This window comes from Urocampus carinirostris, chromosome 7 (genome assembly GCF_059441175.1).
Source record: "Urocampus carinirostris isolate Australia breed hairy pipefish chromosome 7, RoL_Ucar_1.0, whole genome shotgun sequence".
Classification (NCBI taxonomy): Eukaryota; Metazoa; Chordata; class Actinopteri; order Syngnathiformes; family Syngnathidae; genus Urocampus; species Urocampus carinirostris.
Genome location: NC_142355.1, coordinates 42078899 through 42101815, shown reverse-complemented (window position 1 = coordinate 42101815; position 22917 = coordinate 42078899). Strand labels below are relative to the sequence as shown.

General features: G+C 43.0%; 1 protein-coding gene across 1 annotated transcript in view; it reads left to right on the top strand.

The window, feature by feature from the left end:
* The first annotated feature begins 9874 nt into the window (after positions 1 to 9874).
* Positions 9875 to 22917, top strand: part of LOC148363352 (tetraspanin-33-like) — a 44004-nt gene continuing 30961 nt past the window's right edge. The window contains exons 1-2 of the mRNA XM_088341114.1: positions 9875 to 9932; positions 13099 to 13169. Of these exons, the coding sequence (XP_088197240.1) occupies positions 9875 to 9932; positions 13099 to 13169 (129 nt within the window). The remainder of the gene's footprint in view (positions 9933 to 13098; positions 13170 to 22917) is intronic.

Sequence of the window (22917 nt, the reverse complement as noted above, 5' to 3'; positions counted from 1 at the left end):
GCGATTCGGCGATCGCTGGGCAGAAGAAGTGAGACAGAGAAGTCAGGCAGAGGAAAACAGGAAGCCAGGGGCAGACGAAATCGAAACCTGATACACGAGCAAGATACAGGACAGGACGGGACCGATACCGGATACACGAGCAGGATACCGGACAGGACAGATGGGATTGATACCAGATACACGAGCAGGTTACTGGACAGAGTCAAAACACAAGTCTTGCAGGTGCAGAGGTTCGTTGACGGACTGACAAGGAGTGAATGAGAGCACTGAGTTTAAATAGGAGGGGAGCCAATCAGGCAACGGGCAACAGCTGGTGCCAAACGAGCCAAGTGAAGGCAATGAGCAATCGTGACATTATAGAGGGTGTTCCAGATGTTTTTGGCCATATTTGAAGTCCCCATACCTTCTCCATTAGGAATCGTAGTACGTTAAAAGTCTTCTCATTTTAACCCCAATTCCAATACAATACGTACCCAAACTACATTAAATAGTCTTGTACCGTTTGGAGACTATGGACGGGTTTGGCTTCTTTTGAAAGGCAACACTCTGAGGTTTTGTTTCAAACTGAAATAATAGCTTTAAGTGCTACTAACATTGAGCAATCTAAGTTGGAACACACAGAGATAAAAGGTTTTTACACTCGCTAGGATTTATTTATTTTTTTTGCAATTGCATGCCTGGAGAATAGTGAAGCATGTCACCTGAGCCGAGAATCAGATGGCAGAATAGCATGAATCTTTACCTAGTTCAGGGTCAAATTTGAAAAACTATCTGAAAAACCAAAAATTGTATTTTACACATTTTTCTAAAAGAATGTCAAAGCGTTTCCTAAAATGACCATTTTTAGACAACCATTCTGAAGCCCTTAAACCTGTGCAACCATGTATTTTGATTAAGTCAATTTTAGGACGTTGTGAAAGAATTTTAACAGTTTGACTTTTCTTTCTAGAAGTAAATTGTTGATTGTGAACACTTGTGTGTGATAATCACACTTAAAAAAATAATGCAGAGTTCATTTATACCTATGTATTTTCGACTCTGATTTGAATACACATTGTAAATTGCATACATTTATATTCGCAATTTTCATTGGATAACCTCCCCCCTTTCATCCTACTTAATATGTTGCGTATCTTGATCAGCATTGCCAAAAGTAAGTTGATAGCAGATAGGCTCAGTGGGAAAAAATATAAAGCCTCTGTGAACTCTGTTAGGCATTGTTAAGACATACTTTATAGACAAGATATTCTACAGTTGAAACGACGCACCCCACCTTTAAATTAGCTGTTGGAAGACAAATACAATTGTGTTTACTGTATGTCAATGTTGTAAGTGAAGCAATATTGGATCTAAGATGCTTGAAAAATCTGAACTCAAATTTGTCTCTGGACATGCATTTCTGCTGCTAATGATTGCAACAATTGTTGAAACATATTGTCAGGTCACAAAAGATCAACCTTTATTTATTCTACTGATTGCACTTGCCCTTAACGATCCACAAAGAACATAGTGGTTGGAAGATGGGACCATACAATCCTGCAATTGACTTGATGAACGTTTGGATGTTTTTCCCACAACAACTGATATAAATCGCTTTGCCAAGATGGAGAAAGATAGAAGGCTAATGTCTAACACAGGGGTCGGAAACCTTTGGCCTGCGAGCCACGTCTGGCTCTTTTCATGAGTACATATGGCTTTGAAATACATTTTGAACACAGCACATTTCTTTTCTCTACAGTCACGGGGGGACCCTGATTTTTTTGTACATGTGAAGCTGAGGCAACACTGACAAAACATTGGTTCAGTCCAGTATATACTAAAAAGGGCACTTTTTCAACTGAGGCTCACAGTTAAGGTGACACACCAACTTACCCCGTTTTGGCAGTAGGTCGCTAAGAAATATTTTAAATCAGGGGTCTCAAACAAGCACCCCCCAGGATAATAGTAGTGTGTGATTTGGATCATGGGACCAACCGTGGAAACCCTAAATTCAAGTTCAGTATACTACTAATACTAATGTAATATTCTGCACAAAATAAAATATTACATTTTTTAAAAAATCTATAATTCTACTGAATTATAATAGCGTTTATTTTTTTAACCCTGCAGTTTAATTTTACCTGTTTAAACTTTTTATACTAAGAAACTTTAAACTGGAATACCTGCATGGCACAACAAAATGTCTTTTAAAAATATTGACTTTTTAGTGTAAAAACAAATTAACTACAAAATACAAGAATACACTTTATATTTTAAAAACTATGATCGTGAAACATATCCCCGAAAAACACTGGAAACAGTGCTGTGCAAAAAGCGTTTGGGGTAATAATAGATGTTTTTTAATATTTTGTGTGGTCCATTGAGAATAATAGCTCTTCGTTAACGGTACCATACAGAAGACTGTTTACAGAGCCGCAAGCGGACGCAAAGAACATGCCAGGAAGGGGACACAGGAAGGCGACACGAAGAACATGCTGGGAAGGGGACATGGAGAGCATTCCTGTAACCCAAACACAAGGGTTGCCAAGTAAAACTCTAGGAGTGGCAAATGACAGAAGAGCAGCTTCAGCGACAGACTTCTGTCACTGTCTTGTACCACGGACAGACTGAAGAGATCTTTTCTTCCTCATGCCATGAGGCTCTTTAACTCCACCCGGCGGAGTAAAGGCCCATATTAAACCACACCCCCTACATTGCATATTACTGTACTTTTATTGCAGTGTGTATTTTATGTAGCACTATTTAAATACTCCATACAACACGCTACAGTGGGTATTAGCACGTCACATTGGGTATTTGTATATTGTATTCCTTTTGCTTTATTATTGTATTGTTCTCAGCGAAGGGATGCTGCTGGAAATGTGAATTTCCCTGCGGGGATGAATAAAGTATCTATCTATCTATCTATCTATCTATCTATCTATCTATCTATCTATCTATCTATCTATCTATCTATCTATCTATCTATCTATCTATCTATCTATCTATCTATCTATCTATCTATCTATCTATCTATCTATCTATCTATCTATCTATCTATCTATCTATCTATCTATCTATCTATCTATCTATCTATCTATCTATCTATCTATCTATCTATCTATCTATCTATCTGATCCTGCATTGTATTGTATTTTTGACTTTGTATCTTGAAATGCTTTTGTAACTAGAGGCAATATTTTCCTGTTTAGGTAGTTTGTACCTTAAAAATGTGTATGTAGGGACATTTGCAAATAAAGGTAAAACTGTATGAGATGTTGCTCTCTCCTTTTTAAAAAATATATTTTTGCTTTCATGACTTTTTATGTCCATAAGGTTCCTGACCCCCGGTCTTGCTGGACCTTATCCCATTTATTTCTTTTTTACAGACACTTTGCGGGACATGTCCCTGATCGACCCTATGTAGTCAATGTAGTCATGTTCTTCATCACTTTCAGTGGCTGCATCGAGGCCCTCAGAGAAAAAACATTGTCCTCCAAACAGTACACAGTAACATCAATAACAGACACATCACAAATATTGACAAAACAGCTCCTGTCTCAAACAGTGACAGGTTCAACCCATTTCAAAAAGAGGCCTTTCTTTTGGTTGATATTAACAAATCATGCTGATGATAATTAGTTACATTTGTCTTTTTTGTTTTTAGTTCTTTGTCAGCCTGACACTCTAACCCAGCTGGTCATAGCTCTTTTGGGCTTCTTTTACTTAGACTTACTTTGCTTTTTTCCCATAACTTGCTTAATCATATTAGAACATAAAATCTGTACTATAAACGCTCCAGGGCCTCATTACTGAGTCTATGATTTCACTTAAGAGCTGCATCCCTGCCAAGTTAATGCTGTTTCTACTGTTCAGATATAACACAAAATCTACTGAGACCCAATAAAAATATGTCTGTTAGGGGTATAAGAAAAATGCTGTAAATCGGATACTTTTGATTTGATTTTTTTTACATTTTGTTTTGTTTTTCTTATATTAATAAAGTTGTATTCATTCATTCAAATTTCAAGCCATCCATCCATCCATTGTCTTCCGCCTATCCAGGTCGGGTCGCGGCGGCAGCACCCTTCACAGGGAAGCCTAGACGTACCTATCCCCAGCCACTTCCTTCTGCTCATCCGACGGAATCCCGAGGCGTACCGAGGCCAGTTTGGAGACCTCCTGCCGGTGGGACATGCCGGAACACCTCCTGAGGTAGGCATCCAGGAGGCATCCTTATCAGATGCCCGAGCCGCCTCAACTGGCTCCTCTCAATGCGGAGGAGCAGTGGCTCTACAGAGACCCTCCTAGATGACTTAGCTTCTCACCTTAGCTCTAAGGGAAAGCCCAGACGCCCTTCGGAGGAATCTCATTTCAGCCACTTGTATCTGGGATCGTGTTAGTTCGGTCATAACCTACGGTTCATGACCATAGGTGAGGGTGAGAACATAGATCGACCGGTAGATCGAGAGCTTTGCCTTTCGGCTAAACCCGCTCTTCACCGAGACGGACCGGTACAGGGTCGACGCTGCACCGACCCGTCTGTCGATCTCTCATTCCATCCTATATAGAGTTGGTCCAGTGTTGCACGGCCGGGACGAAAACCACACTGCTCCTCTTGAATCCGACCTCCTGGCGGACCCTCCTCTCCAGTACCCCTGAATAGTTCTTACAAGGGAGGCTGAGAAGTGCGATTTCCCCTATAGTTTGAACACACTCTCCGGTCCCCCTTCTTGCCGACAACGACGGAGCAAAATTTGTGGAACTGGAGTCGTCCAATTTCGTTGTCACAGCATATCCCATGTTGTAACAATGACAATAAAGGCATATTCTATTCTTTCTTCTTCTTCTTATAGAGGGGAACCACCACCCCAGTCTGCCAGTCCAGAGGCACTGTCCCCGATGTCCAGGCGATGTTGCAGAGACGTGTCAACCATGACACGCCCACAACATCCAGAGCCTTAATGAACTCCGGGTGGATCTCATTGACCCCTGGGGCCCTGCCACCGAGGAGATTTTTGACCATCTCAGTGACTTCAACCCCAGAGATATGAGAGCCCACCTCAGCTCTGCTTCTCCAGAGGAGACGTGTCAGTGGGATTGAGGAGGTCTTCGAAGTACTCTGCCCACCGATTCACAATGTCCCGGGACGAGGTTAGCAGCGCTCCATCGCCACTATACACAGTGTCGATGTCACACCGCTTCTCCCCCAAGACGCCAAATGGTGGACCTGAATTTTCTCGAAGCCGTTCGGAAGTCGCCTTCCATGGCCTCGCCAAACTCCTCCCATGCCCGAGTTTTTGCCTCAGCAACCTCCGAAGCCGCATTCCGCTAGGCCAGCCGATACCTGCCAGCTGCTTCCAGAGACTCACAGGCCATAGCCTAATATTCCCTTATATTTTCAATGTGCTTAATTTTTAATGACATCTGAAATGCATGGCTTGAGTAACTTCCGCCATTTAAAAAAAAAATCACCTGTGTGTATTTGGGAGGTCTTCATTGACTTGAAAAGCGCTATATAAATGCAGACCATTTACCATTTCTTCTTTACCTTTCCAATCATTTAAATTACAAATGCCCAAAAGAAAACAAAACAAAAATGACAACTTTCACAACATTTTGCAGGAAATCACGTTAATTTTTTTCAAGGCGCAATCATCAGTTTCAAGTTTATGAACTCTGCAATCTTGTATAAATAGTAAATTATGTAGGAACAAAAAAAACTCTTTTAGAAAAATAAATATTAATAGTTTTTCAATATTTTAACTCCATCTTTGCCAAGGCACTGAACTGTTGCCACCAATGACATTGTCATTTGTTTGTTTGCCTCTTTAAGAACCTCCCCGTCTGGAAATGCCTTCTTTCGCGTTATCAAAAATTATCTGTGCTTTTTTGAGAGATTTTCACCGGCCTTGAAAAAAAATAAAAATAATAATAATTTTAAAAAAGACTGATTTTAGCCCAAAGTTGCATTTAGCTCGCAGGTGTTTTATGTTCGTGGTGCGCTGCCTTGCGGGCAATTATAATAGCATCAAATGTTTTGTGACAAGTGCAGCAGTGGCGGTCCACGTTTGCTGCTTTCCTGTGGCCAGAATCGCTCCGCAAATGAGACGCACACAGTTTCCTTTCACATTAAAAAAAAAAAGATGTCTTCCTCCCATTCACTACAAAAATTATACAGTGGAACCTCGGTTTTCAAACGCCTCTCAGTTCGAACAAATCGGTTCTCGACCAAAATTTTTGTTAAAAAAAATCGGAGTGCGATGCTGAGCGGCGTACGGGTATAAATTGCCCCCACCCCTCGTGAAGAACTGTTATGACGTGCGCGCGCACTTCTTTTTGCTTTCGCTTTAGATATCGGTGAACGGAGTGTTTTAGCCCCTAATTATGCCTCCGAAAAAAGGTCGGTGCAAGCAGCAAAGTTGCTACAGGTGAAAAAAGAAGGGTAGATAGATAGATAGATAGATAGATAGATAGATAGATAGATAGATAGATAGATAGATAGATAGATAGATAGATAGATAGATAGATAGATAGATAGATAGATAGATAGATAGATAGATAGATAGATAGATAGATAGATAGATAGATAGATAGATAGATAGATAGATAGATAGATAGATACTTTGTTCATCCCCGAAGGGAAAATCACATTTCCAGCAGCATCCCTGAGCTGAGAACAATCGAGAACAATCGAAAAGAACAATCGAAAATAACACGGGAGCTGCTGGAGTGGCTGCCATTCGTGACGGCGCCGGAAGAAAAGATTCAATTTGAATCATGTACAAACAAACAAACAATTGAATCATGTACAAACAAACAAACAAACAAAATATTCATGTTTCAATAAGTGGAGTGTTAATAAAATGGGGGGAAAATAATTTCTGATACTGATATAACCAGGTAAAACTAATTTTAAGTTACCTGTCCAAATGAATGTTGTGCCATCTCACCTTTCCCACTCTCTCTCCTCTCACCTTTCCCACTCTCTCTCCTGCAGTTGACTTGCTGCTGCTCGCTCCTGAAACTAATACTTACCTCTTTGTGTATTGTGCAGTCCCTTCTCAAGTTTCTTCATCTTCCGCTTCCATCACCAGTGCGTACAACTATTGCATTTAAGAAAGAAATAAAAGCAAAATATGAAGAAGGTGTGCGAGTTTCCGATCTTGCTATACATACAGCATGGCTTCTGCTGAGCACCACAAAGGTAAGAAATCCTATTCATAATTATTTTCTTTATCCTTTAACCGCTCACCACTTTTTGTGGAGACCCGGGTGGTAAATGACGTGTAAACGACCTGATTTTTTTTAGTTGTACACGTTCATGTTAGCGTAATCTTTCGTACGGAAGATTAAGCCAACGCGAACGTACGATTAGCCTGGGTTAGCTTTATGTTTACGTTCATGGTAAGCGTTCAGGGTGTTGGAACGGATTAAAATGATTTCACATTACTTTTAATGGCAAAAACGATTTTCGGTGATCGACCAAATCGGTTTTCGAACAGGGTTCTAGAACGGATTATGGTCAAGAACTGAGGTTCCACTGTAGTTTTTTTCTTTTTTTCCCGCCATGTTTATGTACGAAGAAGAAATCGAGGCTGTGATTGTCATGCGCACTCACATCTGCCCCGTGTTACGTCAGAGGTCTTAAATCAGTACAGTATCGATTTGTATCTAATTCTGCTACTTTTGTTTGTTTTGCTTTTTAGATATTTTTATATAATCTTAAACTTTTTGTTTTGAATTTACATAACTTCAATTTGATCACATTTTAGACATTGATATATTGTGATTAGGTCTATTTTTAGAACTTGTCCACAGGCACGTGATAATGTCGCCACGGTGGCGGGCACGCGGTTAGCGTGGACCTAAAACATACTTTATTTGACAGTTTCTCGCCGGAGATGAGCGTTTCCGAGTGTATTCTGTATCGGCAATTAGAAAAAGTGAGCCAAACAAACGAGGTTTAGCATACTTCACGAAGGAAAAAGTGAGTCTGCTAAAAAGGACAAAGGAGTGTCATGAGATGAGAACCTGACTGATAAGGGAACAAGGTATGTATACTGTTTGTCATTTGATTGATCAAATATTCATTCGTTCATTTCATGGGTGTTGTAATGTGTCGCCATCATGAGTGCTAATTAGCACTAAGTAAGGACTTCCGTGTCCCTCTAAATTGTATTTCTGTTAAACAATCATAATGCACTCTAATCAGGTTTAAAGGCTCGACTGTAGCGAGTAGAGACGCGAGTCGTAGGCGGAGTGTCAAACAAAGGTGCCAACGAAAGCTGCTTTAATGACATTTAAACTTGCAATAACAAAACAAACACGAGAGTGGCTTGAGCCGGCCGAATTAAGAGTCCCCCTAGGAACTCGCTAACTAAACAATGGTTCCGTGGGTGAATTATGTAAAACCCACTACACAAGCTCCCCCAGAATTCACCCATAGTCAAAGTCTCTGTGCCTGGTTGGGACGCTGACCCGGCCACTGCGGGTACAAGGAGCTGGAACAGCGGAGGGGTGAGAGCTTGTGGACTCAGTTGGAGAGCCCACAGGTGCTGGGGGCGGAGGGTCAGAGTGGGTACCCACAGGGGCGGAGGGTCGTGCCGCAGGAGGACGGCCGCGCCGTGGGGCTTGGGCCAGTTCCAATGGCTTGGACATATCCATGTGGGCAGGCTTAACCCTGTCCACGGAGACAGTCTCTGGCCTACCACCAATGTCCACGACCATGGTCTTTTCACCATGCTGCAGGACCTTAAACGGTCCATCATAAGGAGGGCGCAATGGTCCGCGGTGGGCATCGTGGCGAATGTAGACAAAACCAGCCGAGCGCAGGTTGGAGGGAACCCGTGAAACTGGCCTGCCGTGTCGCGATGTGGGGATAGGCACAAACGCTCCCGCAGTGCACTGCAAGATGGACTTCTCCCTGGATGCAGCCCAGGGTGTCGTTGGGTCTGGGATGAAATCACCTGGCACCCGCAGCACTTGACCGTAAACCAACTCAGCTGAAGAGCACTGAAGGTCCTCAGTCCCAGCATGACCCAGGGTAGCTTATCGACCCAGTCCCCATCGGTCAGGCTGGCGCGCAGGGCCGCTTTCATCGAGCGGTGGAACCGCTCGCACAACCCGTTAGCCTGGGGGTGGTAGGCAGTGGTGCGGTGAAGTTTGACTCCCAGGCTCTCGGCCACCGTGTTCCACACCTCGGAGGTGAACTGTGCGCCCCTGTCAGATGAGAGATCTGCAGGGGGTCCAAAACGGGCGACCCATGTGCCGATGAACGCCCGGGCCACATCGACAGCTGAGGTGGAAGTCAGCGGAACTGCTTCAGGCCAACGGGTCGTCCTGTCCACCATCGTCAGGAGGTAAGTAAAACCGTGTGAAGGGGGCAGTGGGCCCACCAGGTCAATGTTAACGTGGTCAAACTTCCGTTCGGGGATGGCGAATGGTACCAAATGGGGCCTTGATGTGACGGTGCACTTTGGCGCGTTGACATGCCACGCATGAGTCACTCCAGTCCCGGACGTCCTTTCTCATCCCTTTCCACACAAACTTCCGGGCCACTAGCTTAATGGATGCTTTCCTGCCAGGATGAGACAGGCCGTGTATTGCCTCAAAAACAGCCCGACGCCAGCCAGCAGGGACAAGCGGCCTAGGCCAACCCATGGAGAGGTCACAACAAAGCATGGCCCCTGAGTCTCCGACCGCAACCTCCTCCAGCCGCAAACCGGTGTCTGAGCTCTTGAGCGTTTGGACGCCGTTATCAGAAGCCTGGTCCACACTCATACTGGAATAATCAAGCCCCAATTGCACAGCGCTGATGGTTGCTCTGGACAGGCAATCCGCAACCACGTTGGACTTCCCAGCAATGTGCCTGATGTCAGTCGTGTATTCCGATATGAATGACAGCTGGCTGGCGGGCGGACCACGGTTCGGACGTCTTGGACATGAAGAACGTAAGAGGCTTATGATCAACAAAGACGATGAACTCACGGCCCTCCAAGATGAAACGGAAGTGGCGAATCGCCAACCAGATGGCAAGTAGTTCTCTGTCGAATGCACTGTATTTACGTTCTCTGGGGACCAGCTGGCGACTAAAAAAGGCGAGTGGCTGCCAAGCATTGTCAACCCACTGCTCGAACACGGCACCCACTGCTAGGTCTGATGCGTCTGTAGTCAGTGCGACTGGGGCTCCGGGGGCTGGGTGAGCCAGCATGGCTGCCTGGCACAGCGCGGTTTTTGTGTCCTCGAATGCCTTGGTCCTCTCAGTGGTCCATTCAACAGCTTGATTGGGTGACCTACCCTTGAGGGCCTCGTAGGGTGGGCGCATGACATCAGCGGCTCGGCGAATAAACCTATGGTAGAATGTCACCATGCCGAGAAACTCCCTGAGGCCCCGTGCTGTTGGTGGCTGAGGAAAGGTGGAGACGGCCTCTACCTTAGACGGTAGGGGGGAAGCCTCATCCTTGGTGATGAGATGCCCGAGGAAGTGGATGGAGGGTACACCAAAAACACATTTCGCGGGATTTATAATCAGGCCATGCTGACTGAGCTTTGTGAAGAGGTCTCCGAGATGCTCCAAGTGTTCCTCTTCTGAGGAGCTGGCAACAAGGACGTCGTCCAGGTAGACGAACACAAAAGGCATGTCCCTGAGCACTGAATCCATCAGCCTTTGGAAGGACTGAGCGGCATTTTTCAGTCCGAACGGCATCTTGAGAAATTCAAACAACCCAAATGGAGTTATCACGGCCGTCTTCGGTATATCTGAGGGATGCACTGGCAGTTGGTGGTATCCCCGCACTAGGTCCACCTTGGAAAAGAGAAGTTTGCCCGCCAGGTGTGCAGAGAAGTCTTGAATGTGCGGGACTGGGTAACGGTCGGGCGTGGTAGCCTCGTTAAGGCGGCGATAGTCCCCGCATGGGCGCCAGCCACCGCCTGGTTTCGGGACCATGTGTAGTGGAGAGGCCCAGGGGCTGTCTGATCGGCGAATGATGCCGAGACGTTCCATGTTAGCAAATTCGGATTTAGCAGCTGCCAGTCTGTCTGGATTGAGTCGTCGGGCCCTGGCATGAACAGGGGGCCCCTTGGTTTCAATGTGGTGCTCAACCCCATGTCTGGACGTGGAGGCTGAGAAGGTGGGCTTCGCCAGACTGGGGAACTCAGCGAGGAGCCGGTGGTAAATATCACCGTCCAAGAGAGAGCTGGACAGACCCTCAAAAATCCCTTTGTCGCGGACACATGCGAGAGAGGAGAAATTCAATGCGTCAACGAGGCGGCCATTTTTCACATCGACGAGTAATCCATTGGCACACAGAAAATCTGCACCAAGAAGAGGAAAAACAATATCCGCAGTGACAAAGTCCCATGTAAACTGCTGACCCCCAAAACACACGTCCACTGTCCGTGTCCCGTATGTGCGGATGGGGGTGTCATTGGCAGAAGTTAATGGAGGTCCATGTGTCCCCCCCCCCCACATCGTCCACAGTGGCAGGGAGGACACTCCTCTGGGCGCCGGTGTCACACAAGAACTTTTGGCCGGAAATGGCGTCCCGGATGAACAGTAGCCGGTTTCTTGCGCCTGCACTCACGGCCGCTACAGAGTGCAGGCCTTGAAGTTTCCCGTCACGTTGGAGGTGCAAGGGGGACGGCACTTCTTGGCCCTGGGCCCAAAATGTGCATTGTAGTAACACAGACCTGACACATTCTGATCGTCAGTGGCCGCGCGTGCCTTGCTGGCTGGGGACGTCGCACTTGATGGTGTGTAGGTGCGTGTAGGGGCCAGCACCTCATGTGTGTATCTATGTGTGGCCAGGAAAAACCGGTCCTCTTCCTCTGCCAGTGCACGCGGATCTGTAATGGTTGTATTCGCAAGCGCTGTCTGGACATGCGGCGGCATGTGACGCAGAAAAGGTTCAGTGAAAAGAAAATTTGGCTCTTCGGTGCCAAGCAAGTTTAACATCATTTCCATGTGATCCGATGGCTTACTCTCTCCTAAGCCCTGAATAGCAAGGAGGCGTCGAGCACGCTCAGAACGCGACAGTTCAAAGATTCTGAGGAGATATGCCTTCAGTCCCTTATATTTATCCAGTTCAGGAGGGGATGTGATGAAGCTCACCGCTCTGGCTGCAGTTGAACTCCCCAGAGCAGACACCACGTGGTAATAGCGAGAGTCATCATCAGTGATTCCGCGCAGGGCGAATTGAGCCTCTGCTTGTGCGAACCATGTTAACGCCGATGACTCCCAGAACTCGGGGAGCTTGAGAACGGGCGCGTATGCCATGTCGGTATGCTCAGTACTATGCACGGCCTCGGAAACTTCCACGAGACTAATGTCGGGGTCACCAATGTAACGAGCAGAGACGGGAGTCGTAGGCGGAGTGTCAAACAAAGGTGCCAACGAAAGCTGCTTTAATGACATTTAAACTTGCAATAACAAAACAAACACGAGAGTGGCTTGAGCCGGCCGAATTAAGAGTCCCCCTAGGAACTCGCTAACTAAACAATAGTTCCGTGGGTGAATTATGTAAAACCCACTACACGACCATCTTTCAGCAGGTGACGCTAGAGTCGGGTCGAGGTGGATTGTTCCCGATATTACCTCTAATTGATTTAGAATATATATTTTTGTCAACGAGCAACGAAGCTTCGCTTGGAGGATCCATTTATTCATAGTTTAGATAAAATACAAAATCCACGCAATCAATATCCAGAATAAATATCGCTAAAACCCCATTACTCATAAATAACCTGTGCATTTACAGATAATGTAGTTTTTATGTTATGTAAATGGTCTGCATTTATACAGCGATTTTCAAGTCACTGAAGACCTCCCAAAGCGCTTTACAATGTGCTTCAAACCTACCCATTCAGACACACGCTCACACATCGATGGCTGCATCCGCCATGCAAGGCTCTTTACCTGGTCATGATGAACTAGACTGTTGGCCAGTCTAGATGTTCTGGCCTGTAATGACTGCTATCGCCTCCCTGAAGGCAGCAGGTTAAAAAGGTGGTGAAAAGGATGGTGCTGGTCCCGCAAGATGTTGTGGACTCTTCTTAAACAGCGAGTGGTATAGATGTTACTGACTTCAGGCAGAGTTATTCCTATAATTGTCCCACCAGCTTTCACCACCCGCTGCAGAGCCTGCTGTTCAGACTTGGTGCAGCAGGAGAACCACACTAAGCATTCGTCAGTGAGTACACTGCTGATGGCACAGTTGTAAAAGTTTACCATCAGAGGTCTGGGGATGTGAGTGTTCCTCAGCTTCCTCAGATCGTCGAGGCACTGTTGTGCTTTTCCTACTGCTGAAGCAATATGACCAACATTCCCTCTAAGCTTCCAATGTTCTGAGCAGTCACACGAAGTCTGTGATCGTCGCTTGTAACAATAATGAGTCACATAAACCCTGTGTGTGGCAACCAAATAATTATCGAACAAGTCCAAATCTTGAGATTAAATCAAGTTGCATTTTGCTGAGTTTCCGGGAATGCTAAATTATTGTTTTGTCACTTGGACTAGGGTACTATTGTAAAGATAGCACTGTCCAAATCTTTTACACGAGCATTCCATTTAAAAAAAAAATCTTTTGCAGTACAATACTAACATTTTGGGAATTTATTTATTTACTTAGTTGCATAACAAAAGAACAGTTAAGTATTTTATCACACTTTTTAAGATGAAGTACAGGGTTGCCAAAAAGATTGACCTGATATATTTGCTAATTATTTAAATCAACCGATCAAAAGGATACCCCCAAACTTTTTTCTTTTTTCTTTATTTTTTTTTAGATTATTTTTCCCACGTTTTTTATCTTTATCTTTTTCCCCTTTTTTGTTTTTGTTTCTTTTTCATTACTTTTACCTTGTATTTTCTTGCATTTTTCTTTTCTCTCTCTCGTGAAGCTCCTCCGTTGCCCCCGCGCCTCCCGAGTATACACAAATGTTTTATTCTAATTTCTTAAAGATTCTTTGTTTCTTTTTGTATAATCAAAAATTTCTAAAAGCCAATTTTTAAGCTTTTACAACAAATTTAATGTCGGTTATCAGCCTCTTACTACTAATGATTCGTATCGGCCCTAAAAAGTCCCATATCGGTCGATTCTTATTGTAGTGTCATGCGAATATCTTTTGAGATTATTTTGGGGGTTTGCATATAAATCACATTAATATACCCCAAGAAACTGTACAATTAGACCTGGAGTATTGGGATGATATATGATGAAACTGTTGTATTTTTGTGTAATGGGTTTCTCTGTTCATGGGTGACCTTATTTGGACTCATTTCAGCTTGAACCTTTGACACCTATCGTGAAGCTAAGAACCAAGTGGAAATTGTCAAGTGCGTCCCTCGTACTTAGTGGCATAAAATTGATGAGGTCATGCTTTGTGTGGCATGACTGCTCAGTTTGAAATCAAACAAAACAATGTCTTGAGTCCTAATAATATTTTTTTCATCTTTCATCAAGGTTCAGACGCTCATCAGTATTTACCAAAACAAAATAAATACATAAATAATTAAGTACACAACAATGGAGTGTTTGGATGCCATCAATATACACATTAACCTCACAGAAGGCTTTTATTAATGTGCTTCACTCAATATGGATGTCAGTTGCCGAACAATGACAGTGATTAAGATGATGTTGCGTGTCCACTAGAAAGCCGTGTGTGGTCCAGATGCCACTTGAAGGCATTCGGGGACGACAAAAACAATATCGCTCATATAACTGACTCATACAATCTTTTTCCTCCACATCAGTGCATCTAATGGTTAATGTGCTTACTGTACTGCAAATATCTGCTTTTATCATACTCTTAGCAAAGCTGTTTTGGCAGAACACATTAGTTAGGAGGCAAAGGGGGGTAGTAATAGGTTACATTTACTTGAATAAGTTTTGAGAAATTTTGTACTTCTGGGAGTATATTTAAATCACTATAATTTTAATAATTTAGTAGATTTATGAATAAGAAACGGAACTCTTACTCTGCTGCATTAGGTTAAATTGAAGCTGTTACTTTTTAACGTCATGGTCCGCCCCGCAGGTTTATTTCTTGTTGTCAGTGTTGTATGAAGATGGTGAAAGAACATGCCTGCTTCATTTAGAGTCCAAACACTAACACAAACCCCCAAAAAGATGGAAAAAAAAGCAGATATAAGAAATGCAAGGATATGCGCTAACTAAGGCTTCTAAAGGACCTTTAACCAGTATTCTATAATATAAAACAATGTAAGTTTATTTTTACATATTTCTTAAAGTCAGGCTGTTATTTTCTTAATTTGGAGCGGACATAGAAAATACTTTTAGTTTGAAAACTTTGAAATTATTTTTAAGGAGTCTCGCTGAGGGCGTTTAGTCTATATCAGCAGTTAGAAAGTCTGTGAACCATACAAATGAGGTTTAGCAACTTTTCAATAAAAAAGGTGAGTCTGCTAATAAAAGTCAAAAGAGTGTCATGAGATGAGAACCTGGCTGATAAGGGCACAAAGTATGATTACTGTTTGTCATTTCAAAGATTCATTCATTCGATGGGTGTTGCAATGTGTTCAAATTGTCACCAGCATGAGTGCTAATTAGCACTTTTGAAGGGATTTCCTAACAGGAGAACAGTTAAAGGTTTTTCTGTTAACTATGGTCATAATGCACTCCATTAAAAGTTTTTGTTCATTTAGAATGCTCTTTTAATTCAGGTTTGTTAGATCTGGTCCTGGTCTGGGAGGTGCGAGAATTCTCCCACCGTGGTCTGCTGCGTGTCATAAGAGGCGACTAAAGTGGAGGGAGCGAGGGGACTGGATATCCTTTCCTCTCTATCTCCCTAAGAGACAGCATGGCAAAGAAAGGGGGGCGGGAGACCGAAAGGTCTCGCAAACCCGAGTTATATGGTCACTAAATGTGAGAGGATGTGGAAGTAAAGCGACTGAGTGGAAGAAAGAGGAGATCGGAAGGATGATGACTTAAAGGAAAGTTGATGTGTTAGCCTTGAGTGAAACAAAGATGAAAGAGAGGTGATCTGAATGCTTGAGTGGGTGATGGAACGGTTGAAAATGTGGTAGACATGGAGTACCAGGAAGAAATGAGAGTGGGAAAAAAATGATTATGTGTGGAAAATGAGTTGGTGATTGCAAATACATTGTTTAAAAAGAGGGACGTGAGTAAATATACCTTTTGTCATAGTGGATGGTGGTGAGATGGTTGACAGAGCACTGATGGATTATGTAGTGGTTAGGAAAGGGATGTTAAGTAGATTGTTGGATGATCACGTTTACATAGGTGAAATGAGTAGTATGCCTGATCATTTTTATGTGGAAGGAAAACTGAGAGTAGATGGACAGTGGAGGGCTAGTTAGAAGAAAAGTGTGACGGAGGAGGTGAAAATGTCAGAGTTGAATAAGGCAGATAAAGAAAGAGAGTTTAAAGAGGATAGGGTAAGAGAATTAACAGATTAGTAGAAAGTGTGGAAACGGAATGGAAGTGGTTTAAAGAGGCAGTCTTGAGCAGTGCAAAAGAAGTGTGTGGAATGAGAACATTTAGTCGAGGTATTGGGAAAGGAAGTGAATGGTGGAATGATGAGGTCTCAAAGGCTTTGACAGAGAAGAGATGTGCCTTTTAAAAGTGGCTGCAAGATAAGAGTGGTGATGCGTCTGAAAGGTATAAAATGAAGAAAAGGTTGGTAAAAGTGGTAGTAGAAGCAGCAAAAAGGAAAGCAAATGATGAATGGTGTCGAAAGAGAGGGTTGAACTTTGAGGAAATGAGAAAAGTGCTCTGGAAAGAAGTGAGAAGAATAAGAAAGAGCGAGTCTGTAAAGGAAGAGAAAGTGAAAGATAAGAATGGTAGATTGCTGGTTAGCGGTAGTTCAGTCAGGACGAGATGGGTAGAGTATTTTGAGGAGTTGTTGAATGTGGAGTATGGGAGAGAAGTGAGAGTCGAGGCGATCTGTGGTATGGGGAGTATGCCCAAGCTGGGCGATATAATGTAAAGCCTGTGGAAACATGGGAGTTGCAAGAGGCACTGAAAGAAATGAAAGTGGCCAAGGCGCCTGGTTGGATGGTTGTACTGCTGAATGCTTGAAGAAAGGTGGCACAGCTATGATTGACAGGTTAGTACGCTTGTTGACTGTATGCTTTTTAAGTGGTGTGGTTCCTGTTGATTGGTGTAGTGCATGTGAGTATGAATGTAGCAATTCGAGAGGTATCGCTTTGTTGTCCGTGCTGTATGAAAGAGTCTTGATTAAGAACGGATGAGGTGGTGATGGAGGACCAGAGTGGTTTCAGGAAAGGAAAAGGTTGTGTGCAACAGGTGTTTGCAGTATGAAAGGTGTGAGGGAAATATTTTACAAAAGGCATGGTTTGTTTGGCTTTCGTGAATTTGGAAAAGGCGTATGACAGGGTTGATAGAGAGGTGTTGTGGCAAGTGATGGTAATGGATGGAGTGGGTGGAAAGTTGTTGGAAGCATTGAAGAGTTTTTATGTGAACAGTGGAAGGGTGTGGCAGGTAAGTCAGTTGTTGTTTGCAGATGACACAGCATCTGCTGATTCTGAGGAAAAATTGAGAAAGTTGGTAATGGATTTTGGAAGAGTGTGTGATAGGTGTTAAGTTACGTGTGAATGTTGGGTAGAGTAAGGTGATAAAGTGTTCATTTGATGGAGTGGGCATGGCGTTGGAAATAAGGTTGCATGGACAGTTGCTGGAAGAAGTTGAAATTTTTAGGTACTTGGGTCTTGATGTAGCTGCAGTTGGTGGAATGGATTGTGATGTATTGCACAGAGTGAATCAAGGGAGCAAGGTTTTGGGTGCTCTGAGGAGAGTGATGAGCAACGAGAGTATGAGTATGGATGTTAAGAGGGGACTGTATGAGCGTGTGATTGTGCCGACTGTGTTATATGGTGCAGAAACTTGGAGCCTAAACTCAGATTTGAGAAGGGAACTAAATGTTTTTGAGATGAAGTGTTTGAGGAGTATGTTCGGCGTGACAAGATTGGTTAAATTCAGAAATGAAATTGTGAGAGCAAGCGTGTGGATAAGGGAGTATTCGGTTGTTTTGGACACATGGAGAGGATAGATGAGGAGCGAATGTTGAAGACGATCTACAGAGCAGAAGTAAATGGAAGGAGACCAAGAGGAAGGCCTCGATTGACGTGGAAGGATGGTGTTATGAGTGCACTGCAGGAAAAGTCTAAATATAGTGGAAGCTAGAGCTCTTGTTGGTGATAGGAATGAGTGGAGAAGTGTTGTGAAAGGATAGTGGGTTGTTTGGACGCGTTCAAAGGGATGGACAGGGCACCCGTATGCTGCGGCAGGGGTAAACCAGTGAAAGCTGTCGGACCCTGCTGTTAAACAGAAGAGTGTGTTGTGTCACCCTGACCCGAGTGACATGGCCGCTTTCTTGTGTCCCGTTTCATCTGGAGGGACGAAAGCATGACCAACTTAGGTGCCGAGGTGCTTAACTTGTTTGGGCATTTGAGTTGGTCATGGTCCCCCCAAAAAATTGTGTGTGTTTTTTGCTACTTTTTCCTTTTTATTTTCTTTGTTTTTGTGTACGTGTTTGTCTTGCTGTCGGTCACCCCTCTCGAGGGATATGACCAGGGTAGATAGATAGATAGTTAGATCAGTCTTGTTGCAAATGAATATTTAATTCAATTGTGTAAAACTCAAAACATTAGAAGAAGGATCACTATGTATTTTAATTTTCTTTTTTTTTTACAGCTTTTACGTTTACGGGAATGTGACAGAAACGGTTGTTTAAATAAAACACTATAAATCATGGGTATCCATCGTGGTGCCCCTTAAGGGCAGCTGGGGTGCATGTGGACCTGTTCAGCCATCTCACCAGTAACTGGGTCATTGTGATTTTAAAGTAAAAATGATTTTTTTTTCGTGGTTGACTGAGTCCATTTAACCCTGCTTCCAATAATTAACTCATCCATTTTGGACCAAGTTAACTAGTAATTGTGGAAAATGGATGATTGACGTCTAACTCAGTCGATGGCGCTAAATCCAAAATGGATCTTTAATATCTGTCATTGTTATTGTTTATCAGATAAGGAAATTAGTTAAAACTAACTAGTTAATTCGGCAAGTTATTTACAGGCTATCTAGTTCATTGTGGTATTTAACTAATTTACTTGCAGCTCATTTAACTCATTCTAGCTTAGTTTAGTAGAAAAGAGGGGTTTGATGTTTAAACATGTCAATGGCAGATTTAAAATGGATGGACCACCATTCAACCGGCACACTACAAGACTGCAATGATGACATAAGCCAGGAGATAGTGGGAGCGGGTGAAAAGTTCCAAATTCAAAGAAATACTTAACTAAGTGATAAATGTCATTTTTATGTGGTCAAATAAAATTATAAACAAGCATTATGAATTCAAAACAGTTTAACAGTTCAGCTTTTGTATTTCTTAGAAATATACATATTATTGAGATATGTATATGTATTGAGATATATTTGCTAAATAGGCAATTATTTGACGCATCTTTTTTCTAATAGTGAAAAATGGCAACAATTCAGGTTGGGATTTGTGTTGCACGGGTCACAGATGGGGTGCCCTTGGGCCAAGGATGTATCCGTGGAGGCGGCTGGGTGGCCTGTGTAATGGTTTTGGGGGGTAGTTCACCAGTGGCAGGAAATTGTGATTTTTCTAGGACATTAATGGTGTCGTGGTTGACAGAGCATATGTAAACAACAGTGTCCCTGGTCATTGTAACCTGGTAGTGGCATATAAAGAACATATTAAAAACAATACAGCAAGTTGTTTTTTAAATGTATATCAGGGTGGTGGCCCTTCGTGCTAATTGGTGGCAAGTACGTGGCTCTTGGCTTCAAAATTGCATAGTTTCAGTTTCAAAAATGCTTTAAAAAGACTACGATTAGGTTTTCATATGATTTACAAATGTTTTTTTTCTGAATTGAGACTGATATTTGTCTTCGTGAAAAAACGCTGAAATAGTTTAACTCAGTGAAATGTATCTGCACCAAAAATGCAACATCCATCTGTACCGCTTATCCTCAGTATGGTGGCAGGGGTGCTGGAGCCCATCCTAGCTATCTTCGGGCAGTGGGCAGGGGACACCCTGAACTGGTTGCCAGCCAGTCACAGGGCATGTTCTCCCCATGTTTGCATGGGTTTCCTCCAGGCACTCCGGTTACCTCCCACATTCCAAAAACATGCATGTCAGGTTAATCGGCCAGTCCAAATTGTCCCTAGGTGTAAATGAGCGAGTGAGTTGTCTGTCTCTGTGTGCCCTGCAACTGGCTGGCAACCGGTGCAGGGTGTCCCCTGCCCACTGCCCGAAGACGGCTGGGATGGGCTCCAGCGCCCCCGTGACTTTACTGAGGAAAAGCGGTGCAGATAGTAATTTTTTTTAAATGCAAGTTATTGAAAAATACATTCTCAAAGGGTCATTTTAAAATGATTTCTTAATGTTTATATGACATCTCTTTTTTTATATGTCACCAAAATGTCCCTTTATTGTGTTTGTTCAGTTAAGGCGGGGGTCGGCCTTTAGTGTTTTTTTGCCGCTTTTCCAGAAAACTTTACAAATTGAAAATGATGGTTGAGGGTAATATGTTTTTTTTTTTAACCCTTTTGTTGTGGTAAGGTTGCCAGTGACCGGTTTCAAGATTATAAAATGCAATAAATGATGTGTATAAGTGCCTGTAAAACAAAATTACAATGGAAATATATGGTTATGAATGCAAAAATGTTTGTATTAACTATATTGTGTGATACTCCTTTCGTTTTGGTGGTCAGTACTCTGTCAAAGTTGAACCGCTAACAAGGGTAAGTTGTGTCAGACGTTAATCGTAAAATTGTTTCTCTAGTACAGGGGTGCCCACCCCGGTCCTCGAGAGCCGCATGTCCTGCATGTTTTGGAGGTTTCTCTGCTTCAACACAGGTAATGCCAATTTTCTGCTTGTTAGAAAGCTTTGTGAGAGCTTAACAATAATCCAGGTGATTGGAATCGCCTGTATTGGAGCAGAGAAACTCCAAACTCATGCAGGACATGCAGCTCTCAGGGATCGGGTTGGCCACCTCAGCTCTAGTAGGTCAAACAGAACACAAACACTTTAAAAGTTTTACAGTGCTGTAAAGTGGTGTATAATAAATATTGCATTTCAACTAGGGGTATAACTATGAGAATAGAAGGAAGATTAGCTAGTACAAGTCTATGAAGGGCTAGTCACAGGTTTAACTGCTGCTCTCAAACTGGTTTTGGGTTGTAAAAGGACAGGACAGGTTGTCTCCTCGAATGCAGCAAAGTCCTTTGTTGTGACGTGAATTGGTGGCTCTCAGGTTTGAACTCCTCCCTAGAGAACTTAGTTGCAATGCAAAACTTTTTCACATCTCTCCTCTGCTTGTTTTCCTTCTGCTCCTTTGTTTCCTGTGTTGGAGTTGAGCTCTGCTCCCCCTTTTAAAAGGGCAGCGTCACAATGTACCGTATTTTCCGCACTATATGGCGCACCATGTTATAAGGCGCACCTTCAATGAATGATATATTTTAAAACTTATGCCATACATAAGACGCACCCCATTATAAGGCGCTATAAGTGCATGCTGGTTTAAGATCAGGTAATTGTGCAATTTTGTAATTGTAATCCTGTGCAGTCCTTCGAGACATTTTTGGGATTAAGGGCTATTTACGGTAAATAAATGTGACGACTTGACTACAGTAGAGAATGTAGTTACTTTATGCAACCTCTAGATGTTGCCACGCTCAAGGGAATGTCAACAAAATATTCAAAAAGGTCAAACTTTATTAACAAACAAGCTTTCCACAACTCCATTCACTCCCAAAATAAATAAACAGCCGTTTTATTATTTTCTCTGAGGTAAAGCATTTTCGTGACACATCTTTGAACAACATCGACATATCATTTTATTTTTTGTCCATTTAGTCAACACGCAAAGAAAAAAACGTCTGATACTGTTATTTTAAATGAAACGTTAGTGCAATCGCAATAAAGTGACACTCGTAATGTGCAAAAACAACGAGTGCAAAGCAATAACATAATAACTGTAAAATGTAAAACGTAAACACACAAAAGAAAAACAAAGATCACTCTATAAGCTCCTCATCGACGAATCCCTCGAATTCTTCTTCTGCTGTGTTCGAATTGACAATATCTCAGTGAATGGGCCATCCAACACGTCCGGTGTTTTTGTGCCAGCGCTGTTGCCTTCATACGTATAGTTATCGTACTGACACTTCTGCTTGCCGCTCTTTGTTGAACAACCCACTGTTCAAGTGTCTCCTCTAACTCTGGCCATCTTGCTTTATTGCCACGGAAACTTTGTTGAGTTTTCCTTACTTGGCGGAGCTTATCTTCATCCTTTCTCCACTTCCGTACCATCGATTCATTTAAGTTTAACTCTCTCGCTGCCGCTCTATTGCCGTGTTGTGCTGCGTGACTGATCGCTTTGAGTTTAAACTCGGCGTTGTACGCGTGTCTCTTAACAGGAGCCATTTTCTTATACAAATGCACGTATGAAAGAGAATCTCGCTCTCTCTCTCTCTCTCTCTCTCTCTCTCTCGCTCTCTCTCTCTCTCTCAAACGTGACATTCTGAATAATTCTGCGTTTGTTTAAGGTAAATTGTGCTTTACATCTTCACCAGTCATAACCCTGGATTCAGACAAATACTGTATTTGTTGAATATGAATTAAGCAGTTTAATGGGGTAGCCATTTTGCCACTTAGTAAACAAATACAACACGAGCCCCGGCAACTACCAATCGTTTAATATTTCCCAGTATGCACAGCGCGAAAAATGGAGTCGGCGGCTGTTTCTCGTAGTTGCGAGACCTTGCGAATTTAATATTGAGCCATATATAAGGCGCACTGTGTTATAAGGCGCATGGTCAGCTTTTGAAAAAAAAACAAGACTTTTAGGTGCGCCTTATAGTGCGGAAAATACGGTAACTGAATGCTGTGTTTTATT